General features: G+C 24.7%; 1 protein-coding gene across 1 annotated transcript in view; it reads left to right on the top strand.

Annotated features, from left to right (window-relative positions):
- LOC119687457 (neural-cadherin-like) overlaps positions 1 to 6,716 on the top strand; it is a 65,482-nt gene extending 58,766 nt beyond the window's left edge. Inside the window, exons 11-13 of the mRNA XM_038101778.1 lie at positions 2,165 to 2,377; positions 2,985 to 3,155; positions 6,521 to 6,716. Of these exons, the coding sequence (XP_037957706.1) occupies positions 2,165 to 2,377; positions 2,985 to 3,155; positions 6,521 to 6,636 (500 nt within the window). The 3' untranslated portion in view covers positions 6,637 to 6,716. The remainder of the gene's footprint in view (positions 1 to 2,164; positions 2,378 to 2,984; positions 3,156 to 6,520) is intronic.
- Positions 6,717 to 12,242: the final 5,526 nt, after the last annotated feature.

Genomic DNA, 12,242 nt, shown 5'->3' with positions numbered 1-12,242 from the left:
ATTTTTCTTAATTATTTGCATATAATTATTATATTTTTATCTAAAATTCATGTAATAAAGTTATGGAGAAAAGAGTGAATTAGAATATAGGTAATATAGCTGAAAATAGAATTCGGTTATAGCGAAAACTTTTACTTGCCTTTTTCAGCAAATGCCAATAAACATAAATCAATATTAGAAAGTATATAAAAACTTTATATAATATATGAATTTATTCATATATTGTTTTAGAAATTTGAAATTATTTACCCTTAAATATAAAACCACTCACCACTTATATTAAATTATTCAATAAATTAGTTTAGCGCCATCTATTTCTTATTAATATAATTGAATATAATTGAATTGATGACATGTTAATATTGAACCTTCCGTAAGAACTAAAAGAATATTTTTTTGAAATCCATCAAACCAATTTCTTGTAACCAATTTAAAATTAATTACTCAGCATTTCTTTAAAATGGATTATATTGAAATCAGTGCACTGAATTAATTCTTCATAAAAATAAGTTTGAAACTCATGGAAACTACTAACGAATTGGGGCACTAGATCTATTTTCCGAATACATCCATTTAATAAGAGATTTTGTTAAAATTTTTTAGTAATTTTTCCGCTGTGCTATATGTCAAATGAGCTTATTTTTCGAGATATCAGATTTTAGAGTTGGAAATTTTTATATAAAAGCCAGTAGGAGTGCTTTAGAAATCGATATCTCGTAATATATGACATATAAAATTACATTCATTAAACTTTGGCAAGTTTCATGTTCGAATGCAGTTTTTTTTCTTGAAACAAGAATGTGAATGTCTCGGTGATGAATGAGATTGAATAGAAAAATCTTTTTCGAATCTAGCCAGTCTAGAATATGTGAAGTTTACTTCATAATATAAATTAAATAAGTAATTAATACTTATAGATTAATTAAAATTTGTTTAAAAAATTGTTATAACCAAAATAAAATATACAAATAAAGTTATAGTTGGATATTTCGAAAATCGATACACGTTATATATGACATATTAAATAACTGGGCATCTAGACAGGCTAAACATGGGCAAGTGTTATGTCTAGCCTGTCTAGACATAACAAATTTCGAATGCAAAATTTTTTCTTGAATCAAAAATGTGTGTAATTTGGTGAAAAATGAGATTGTATTGGATAATCTTGCTAAAATCTAATCAGTGTAGATTCAGCAAAAATTACTTAAATAAATTAAATAAAATAAATAATTAATATTTAATAAGATTTATAGATTAATGGAAATAATGTTAAAGAATTATTGTAACTGAAATAAAATGTACAAATGAAAAGGTGTTATAAAGTGCATTTTATTTTAAATAAAAAATTAATTTTATGATATTAAAACTCATATAAAAATAAATAAAATAATAAAATATCTTATTTAAATGTCATTTTCTTATTCATTGTCACTGATATATATAACATTGGCACACATTTGAAAATTTGAAAAACTAAATATATATATATATATAAAATAAGTCTGTAAATTATTTTAATGATGTCCTGACACATTTTTCTTGCACGTATGCAAATGCTCTTGAACTCACTTGCATTTTATTTGATATAACAGAGCACACATTTTCAATAAGTACATATGTGATTATTTCTCATAATAAAATGCATAAAATATTTTATTTCAAATAAATTGCATGCCTTTTTCAAATAAAATAAGCATACATTTTTTTTTATACGATTTTATGTAAAATAAATATTCAATATTGTTGCCTAACATATAAATGGCTACATGCAAAATAGCCAGCAGTATTTAAAGGTAATATAAGTATAAATTCATTATTTCAATCTTCATTTTCTTTTTTGTTATGAATTTTAATTTCTATATGTATATATATCTAAATTTGCATTGAAGTATTTTGTATATTTATAACTATCGATATGTATAGTAAATGAAAGTAGATGGATATAACTTAGTACGTGTACACATAAACTTAAGTGTTAAGTTTTTATAACACTTCAATGTTGTTCATTGCATGGGAAATGTATCTCAACACCTTTGCAAATAAAATTTAAATCAAAATCATTAAAAATGCTAATAATATGTATATATTTTATTTTCTTTTTTTTTTTGTTCCTTTTTGCAACGCTATTTTTTTATGAATTTCCCTTGGCGTTGTGCTTTAACAGTTTTAGTTCTGGTGTTCGTGGTTTATAATCGTCGTCGTGAGGCGCATATCAAGTATCCTGGACCGGATGATGATGTACGAGAGAATATTATTAACTATGATGATGAAGGTGGTGGCGAAGACGATATGACTGCATTTGACATAACACCATTACAAATACCAATTGGTGGACCAATGCCACCAGAGCTAGCACCAATGAAAATGCCAATTATGTGTAAGTGGAATGAATTGTAATAATTATATTATTTTTATATTAAAAGTAGCTTTATTTCGAATAAAATAATAACATATATAGAAAATTGTATAGTTATTAGCAGTCGAGCCTATATATTTTGTCATTTAAGTCATTTAAACCTCTGCTTAGTGTAAATTGTTAAACTTTAACATGACAGACTCTTCAATACCCAACTCTTTACAAAGCTCTATTAGTGCCTGTTTCGTTTGTAAATTGCAAATTTTTGTTCATTTATTCCTTTTACACAACTTTTTCATAATTTTTGCAATACTTTGCATATCCTTTTAGCATAAATAATAACAACACAAACATGCATATTGAATAATAATGCACAGGAAGTACTTGTTTAACAAATTATCAGTGCAGAAGAAGAAGAAGAAAAAAAGGTGGAATAGAATATGCAACAAGTAGCATCCTTTTTTGATTAGAAAAGTTGATGAATAGACAGTCTAAGCAGGATGCTGTCTGTAAGAATAAAAAAATATCAAAGGAATTCATTTAACTTTATTTTGACAAATACCTCATATCAGTTTTAGTTTGCAATATTTAAAAATAATAATTATTTTCGTTTTTTGATTTTGCACAGACCCTGTCATGACATTAATGCCTGGTCAAGAACCCAACGTTGGCATGTTTATTGAAGAGCATAAAAAACGTGCTGACGGGGATCCAAACGCTCCACCTTTTGATGATTTGCGTAATTATGCCTACGAAGGTGGCGGCAGCACAGCCGGTTCACTTAGTTCACTAGCTTCAGGTAAGTAAATTGTATTATCATATTAATTAACAGAAAAAAAAATTGGATAAAATAATTTTAAATAACACTAATTTGTAATTTAATAAAATATATATATAATATCATTTAAAACTTATAGCATTTTTATATATTTAAGTTTTTTATAAGGTTCCATATTGAAATAAATATTATAAATATTAAATAGTGGCATTATTGTGTCCTGATACTGTTTTAATTTAATATTTATTATTAAATTATAAATATTTATTTTAAAAAGATTGTGTGCACTCATGCAATCGTGGGTATATAACATTTGCCATCTTAAAAACTGATTTATTATATTGCTTATATTTCAAAAATTAATCATATATATCCTATATCATAGTATCATATAAGATAATATATGATATATGTAGTGAATGCAATGATTAAAAAAAATAGTTACAGTATTTTTAAAGGCTTCTGTTTAATATGGAAAGTTACTTGTATTTCTGTAGTTGCTAATATTTTAAAGGTATTTAATAAAAGAAAGTAATTGAGTTACCTGTATGCACCCAATGTTCATTGAAGGTACATATAAAACTTGCTTAGTAGTTGCCCCTATTCCATTTATAAGCATTGAAAATTTTATAAATTTTGTAGATCACAAGTACTAAAGGTCAAATTTGTGCCAAAGAGACACTAAATTTTTGTGACTTTCATCAAAAAATTTACTTACTGTGTAATATTAAAATGAATAGATAAACCATAGCTATACAATAAATAAATTAACTTATTATACTCGCAGTTATCGCTATAACATTCCAGTACTCTCTTTAAAAGAACATAATTTCAATTTTCGTCTTATTATTTTTTTTATTTTATTATCGAAATAAAAAATTCTAATAATAAATATTATTAAAAATTATTTCATAATTTTTTCAATAATAAAAAAATTTATTATTTCAATTGAAACTTTTAAGTCTACTAAAGTACTACGATTATATTTTTTGTATATAAAATTTTCTTTATTGCATTCATTGATTCGTAGTCATTTTCATATAACATCTAGACTTATATTCAACTAATAATAATAAAAATCAAAAAATGAAAATAGAAAATAGAAGAAAATCTTGAAATATTTGAACGAAAATATGTCAAGTAACTTTTATTCAAAATAGCATTAAGGATATTTCAATCAATGTAAGCAGCGGCTTGTGTCTAATTATGGGTTTCGTGTCAAATAAAATGGAAAATATGAATTAACTTACCAGAAAAGGTGTAACGCTGCAAAAACGACATTCTTTGAAAATTCATAAAATTTAATTGATGCAAAAATACCAGACGTTTACGCCTCAAATGTCTGCATTTCAATAAATAATTCCTTTAAGGACGATTGCGCGGGCGAGTATATCTTCCACTACCAGGCAGGAGTACGCACAAGTCCTTGACAAACGTTGTTCATAGAAACAATTGTACTCGTTAACACTCGTCAACAATTAATTAGATAAATTTAATTTTATTATAGAATCTGTTATAAAGGCATTTAGCATATATAGTACGTACGTTTATGTTAAGCTTATTTAAATGATACATCAAAAAAAAAACGTTGAAGAGATATTTTTGGCTTGCTTTTAAAAAATTGCTACTGTGGCAACCATGGAGGCAAAGGAAAATCTTAATGCTTTTGTTTATCTTAGTAAGCATGCCGTGTTGTAGATGTTATTGGTTACCGAAGATTTGATTTTTTTTTAAATAAAATAAATACATTTTGTTTTATTCTTCATGAAAACAAAAAAAAAATTGACTTAAATGTTTTTGTCTATATCAAAAACTGATTAATTAGAAAGATATAAGTAACGTTTAACTTTAGCACAGAAAATAAATGATTTTTAAAAGAAATCGAAATAAAATAAAGTCTAATGTAAATAATATTTGAATAAATATCTGAGTTTATATAATAAATATAGTATTAACTTGATCACATAATCCCACTTAAAAGAAAGTATTTTAAATACGATAGAAAAATATTGTTCGGTATAACTGAGCTCTTAAAGTATTTCATTACGGCAAGATATAGTAAATTAAATACTATTTATTAAGCCTAGTATCATTTCTATCTACTGAATAGTAAGTCTATCTACTAGGTAGTATATCTCTCTACTAGATAGAATATCAATCTACTAGATTATATATCAATCTACTAGATTATATATCAATCTACTAGATTATACATCAATCTACTAGATTATATATCAATCTACTCGATGATATAACTATTTACTCGATGATATAACTAACTACTCGATATATAATTATCCACCCCATAGTATAACTATCTACCCGATAGTATAACTATTTACCAGATTGTGTAACTAGATAGTATAACCATTTGCTAGATAGTACAACTAACTACGAGATAGTATCTCTATCTACTAAATAGTATAACTATCTACTAGATAGTATATCTACCAACAAGATAGTATATCTATCAACTAAGTAGTGTAACTGTCTACTAGATAGTATATCTATCCAATAGATAGCATATCTATTTACTTATTATCATGTCTATCTACTAGATAGTATATATGTCTACTAGTTAGTATATCTGTCTACTAGTTAATACATCTACCTACTAGACAGTATATGCATTTACTAGATAAAATATCTATCTACTAGATAGTATTTCTATCTAATATATTGTATGCAATCTACTAGATAGTACATTTGTCTACTACTTGGGGTATCTGTCAACCAAGTAAAGTATCTAACCACCAGATAATATAACTATCTATTAGATACTCTTTCTATGTACTATATAGCAAGGTGGTCCTCTTACTTTTCTTGATACTATTTAATAGAATATCTATGTGCTGAATATAATGTATACTTACTTCATAGCATATCTTTCGACTATATCTGCCAACAAATGCCAAAATTTTTGCTATTTATCTTCATTAAAATAATAGAAAACCTCTCAGCTGTCAGATCATTCGCTAGAACTTCCTAATTCAATATTTAACTGTTATGATTATATGAAGTAGACTTGTACGATAATTTGTGTAATATTTCTCTCATGTTTACATTCTTTTAAAATTACAGGCCTACGCTCAAACACTGCTGAATATTGGGTGTAATTATAATATATGTGGACAGTTTTGTATATGTGAATGTGTAATTAAATATTGATTTCTTCAAGTAATCATTAAATAATAATGAAGATAATATTACATTAATTAGTGTAGTTTAGCGCTAGTTCAGGCTTATCTCTCAAATCGAATAAAAACTCGAAAACTCAAAATTATAAGCTTACACCTTATAACTATTATTTAATTAATATGCTTAACAAATAAAAATTATAAAGATTATATTATTTTGTTAAACTAATTTTATTATTCACATTACAGGCACAGATGATGAGGCACAAGAATATGATTATTTAGGTGCGTGGGGTCCTCGTTTTGATAAGCTGGCTAATATGTATGGTCCAGAAGCTAATAATCATACTGAATTAGAGTTGTAAGTCAATGCATAAACCATAAACCACATCATAATTTGATATATACAATACGAAAAACAACAACAAAACAACAAAAATATAAAATCTACCACAATTACTTGTTAATCCATTTAATAATTAAATAAATATAAATGTGAAACCGTATATATAAAATATAAGAAATATGTAGCGCAACCAAAGAAATGGGCTGAGACTATGGAAAATGCAAATTTTCAAAAACTGAATAAACACACATACATACATATATATGTATATATATGTAGATATATATATTTATATATATATTAAATTAAATTAAAAAGAAAGGTATAAACATTTGTAAAAAAATTCATCTACACATAAAAGTTTGCAAAAAAGCTAATTTCGAAATTTGAACGAAACAAAGTCTTGCAAAAATGTAAGCAAAACACAAAACAATTTATAAAATCAAATACACAGAAAATTTAATTAATTAAATAATTAAATTCATTAAGTAATTATTTTAAAATAAATAAGAAAAAAAATAGAATGATACCAAAGTTTTTTTGCATAAATCATCATTAAAGTTAAGATTTGTAAATGTTCGGTTTAAATTAAAAATATAAATTAATTATGCAAAATAAATGCATATATTTGTCTTATTAATTATTTTATTTAAGTGTGTTTAAGTACTTTAGATTTATAAAAATTATTATGTATTAAAAATAAATATTAAACCAACAATATTTGTATAAAAAATCTTTTACACATTAAAAAAACATAAACATTCTTAAAATTAAATAAAACAGAAGGGGTTTTGCATTAAGCAAATTTTGAACAGCAACGATTATTAACGAGAAAAGACAACTGGAATTGAGTTATTTAAATTAAATTTAATATATAATAATAATTAATATCATAACAAGAATAACAAAGAAAAAGAGTTTAGGGAAACCACTAAAAACTTTTGCTCCGAAATAAAAATTTATTCGAAATTGAAGAGAAAATACACCGAATACCCCCAAAACACTTGACTCTTAAAAATAAAATAAAATTAAATAAACTATTAAAATTATTTAAAAAAAAAAATATTTTTAACTAAAACCTTTTTACTTGTATAATTTAATTATTTTTTACATCTTTTCTAACATATATATTTTCTATTATTTTTAATAATAATAATTGATTTTTTTTTAAATTTACTTATATTATTTACTTATTAAATTTAAGTATTTTTTTTATTTTGTCTATAAAAATTTTGGCTTGTATATTCTTCAAGTTCAAAAACTCTTAGTACTGTATTCGTATTTTATAGTGTAACTTATTGAATCAAATTATATTAAATATATATAAAAAATGAATACCCAAAGACTGTTTTCGTTCCATCATAAAAAAAATAAAATTAAAAAAATGAATTAATGAAAAACTTATAAATAAATTTTGAAACACTATAAAACTTTTAAGTATATATATTATGAAACTATATTAAATAAAAAATTTATTAAAAAAAATAAGTTATACAAGTATTATAAAAAGTCAAGAAAAATGAATCGTTACAATACATGAAAAAGCATATATAAGTATATTGTGTATCTACATATATTTGCTCTATCCCCCTCCCTCTAAAATGTTAAGAAAGCATAGTGAAATATTTTATTACAATGATATATATTTCATATTTTACACGAAAATATTTTTAATATAACTTCCGATTGACTTATTATAACAATTTTATGTATGACTTATATTAAATATTATTTTAATTGTTTTTTTCTTCTTTTGTTTTAATAATTATATTTATATATTTAATATGCTAGCTTAAAAAAAACAAATCATATAGAAAAACTTTTATATCAATAAAACACACAAAATTACGTATATTACTACACAAACTACACGGACATATTATGGGTATTCACAATATGACGTAACAAGCTCGGTAATTGTGTAATATAGTAACAGTGTAAAGCGACAAAAACAAAATAAATTTTGTTTACATGTATTTTGTTGCTGATACTTTACCATATGTTACCATGCTAGTCGATTACTAAGCTCATTACTCAGAGATCGTGAATACCCCTATACCAAAAATTCAGCAGATAAGTGGAATAACATGACCTTAATAAAAAGTAAATTATTAATTTTAAATTATGATTTTCGTCCTACCACAAATTAAAATAATAAATCAAATAACTTACTCTCATATTTAATTCAAGGCGATTGCTAGATTTATATAACGAGTCAGATGACCACTAATCCAAAGTATTACTTTTCAAAGCTGCACTGTCATGATTAATCTATAAAATTGTCTTGAGAGTAATCTAAAATATGATCTTATAATCTTACGATGAATACTAATTTGTTGATTTCATCTTTCAAATAAGTCTGGAGTTATTAACCCAGTTATCTTATGATTAATTGAATTAATATTCCCACAATTAGTATGAAGTATACTTATAACTAATCTAATGGGTAATGCGAAAATTGCTGTCTGAATAGTAATCCATAGAATTATCTGACACTCGAGCTATTATTAATCTGCCTGTTGTTTCGTTGCAGCAGTCAACCAAGCTCTTAAGTAACACTATTAGACCACTGTAAAGATGTAGTGAAGTAAGGAGCAGACAGCTTATGTTTTCATTTTAGTGTGTCATTAGAATAAAGTGCTTCAAAACCAGCTATACTCAAAACGTATTAAAAGTGCTTCAAATCAGCACTTTACTGATTGCATATTATGTCATATGCGCACTAGAAGCGCTAATTAAAAGCATATTTAAGGTTCTCCTCAAATAATGCGAACAGAGCGTTTGATGTTTTTAGTAATTACCCAAGTAAAGCGCTACAGAAAGAAAAGAAAAGAAAAGCAATATGATTCATTAATTTACTAAATTAGTTTATTGAACTTGTGGTCTTACATTAATTAAATTCTTATGACATTATTCGAATACTTTCGAACAGCTCGTTACAAATGCAATCGTAAAAGTTGTACTGTCTAACATAATTTAGTCTTCCGGTTTTTTCCTTATTTTTTTTGACAAAGTTTTTAGGTCTGATTTTATTTCTAATTGACTCTGGACACCACGTAATGGGGTTTGACCGATTCACATTAGTTTTCTGCAATCTTAAACTCGATATACGGTTATCGAGTTGAATGGTAACAGTACAGAGCGAATTACACAGTCATGTTTTCGGTTTATGAGCTCATCGATGGTGATCATGAGTAGTACTAGTGATCGTGAGTATTACTAATGATCATGAGAATTACTAGTGATTGTGAGTATTACTAGTAATCGTGACTATTGCTAGTGATTGTGCATATTACTAGTGATCGTGAGTATTACTAGTGATCGTGAGTATTACTAGTGATCGTGAGTATTACTAATGAGCATGAGTATTACTAGTGATCGTGAGTATTACTAATGATCATGAGTATTACTAGTGATTGTGAGTATTACTAGTGGCAGTAAGTATTACTAGTGATCGTGAGTGTCACTATTATATTATAGCTAGATGGAAATATCACATTGCATTTAATTAACTATCAGCTTTTTTAATGTTGTGTTATTCTTCTTATTAAAATGAACTTTTAAAATAATATACTCATACATTGGAAGTAAAAATCTAACCAATGAAATATTCACATGTTGTACATACATACATACACATATACTTTAAGAAAGGCATATAAACTCCAAAAATATTAGTAAAAACTTGCATAATGAATTATATATAAATTAATGATAAAAAGCAAGAAGAAGAAAAAATACCTTTAGATAAACTTAGCGCAATTGAAAGTAAAACAAAAGATATAAAATTAAATTAAATAAATTTAAAGCTAACAATGTTAATAGTTTTAGCACGTAAAGTAGTAAAATAACTAAAAATAAAAATAAAATAAATAATATAAAATTAATTAAATAAAAAAACCAAAAAGACAGTGTCGTAAGAATCATTCAATTCCAATAAAATCATTTGACATTAAAAAATTGAAAATGATCGACGTAACAGCAAAAAAAAAAAATACTGTAATGAACTTAAAATATATATTCAGCCTAGAAAAAGGTATAAAATTAATTGGAAAAATAAATAAAAATGTAAGAAAATATATAAGAAAAAGGTTTTTCGTCACATTTAACTAAAAACGAAAAGATAATTTAACAACACAATGAGAAAACAGTATTTGTATGTTTTAATTATATATGATCAAATAAATATATATACGTTATAAGAAGAAATTAAAATAAAGGCAAATTATATTGTAAGTACTAAAGTAGCAAAAAAAAAGGAAATTAAAAGTAAGGAAAGAAAAGATGTCCACTTAACAGAACAGTGAAAAAGAATAAAAGTCTCAATGAAAAACTAAGTAAATATCAGAAATCATTATAAATAAATTCAATATAAACAGACAAAAAAAAAATAAATTAAATTAATTTTCATCATTTAAATTAATTAAAAAAAACGATATTAAATAATACATAAAAAAACATTTTAAAAAAATAACAAGTAAACAGTGCAATTATTTTACAATTCAAACAAACAATATATAATTTCTAATTTAAATAAAAATATACATACATACATATATAAAATATATATAATTTGTTGAATTTTTTATAATAATTTAAAAGTTTTAAAACTGTTTTTTGTTAACCATTAAAAATTGTTAAACAAATCGAAGCAAACATAATATTATAACACAATATATATTACAAAAAAATGCTAATACATAATAAATACTTGACATAAATAAAGAACAAACAAAAACCAAAGTCCGCCAAAAACCACAGAAACAGAAGCAAATATATAAGGTAAGTGAGGGGCTAAGAGCAGTTGTGTAGAAGTACAGACCCCAGAAATGCGAATTTATGTCCTTTCTGCCTGACATACACAACTACTCTAAGTCTTGAAGTTCCATATATAGTGAACTTATTTTTTCCATTCAAATGCGATAAATAAAAATCTCTTTTTATTAGACACCATACATCACTGTAACTACAAGATACGAGTATATATGCTCTCTCTAGTTGGAACTTAAGTTCGTACATTTATAGCTTTAATATCTTAGATCCTATTTATATTTAGTAAACGAATTTCTTAATTTTTAAAACATAATCGGCATTTGCCGATTGTCATCATTAATTAGGCTAGTTTTTAAGGTTAGAATTAGGGAATCCATTAAGGTTCCTTACAACTTTTAAGTAATTTCAGTGAACAATTTCAGCAGGATTGTAAATAGATTTTTAAATCCTATACGTCACAGACTTAGTTCCAGTAGAGATAGTATATGAAAATGTCTTACTATAAATATTGTATACAAGTGATTTTGAATTACTAGTAAACAGATATGGATGTATAGCACAATTTGGCAGTTAATGTGTATAAACGTAAGTTGTTACACTATATTTTAAAAAGTTCTAAGGAATACTTATTATATATAACTAATTTAAATATATATAAAAGTAAGTGATAGTTACAAAATAATTGTTTTCAATTGTCAGCATGAACAGTATAGTTGTTGTGATATACAATATTTAATATTCAAATAATTCATAAAAAAAATTAAACGAATTCCATTTTAAATTTAAATAAAAATTAGGGGTTGACATAATTTTTACTTCATCCCTTATATTTCGCCATAGTTCTTTAAGAAA

This window comes from Teleopsis dalmanni, chromosome X, assembly GCF_002237135.1.
Source record: "Teleopsis dalmanni isolate 2A chromosome X, ASM223713v2, whole genome shotgun sequence".
NCBI classification, from domain to species: Eukaryota; Metazoa; Arthropoda; class Insecta; order Diptera; family Diopsidae; genus Teleopsis; species Teleopsis dalmanni.
This window is presented reverse-complemented; position numbering and strand designations above follow the sequence as displayed.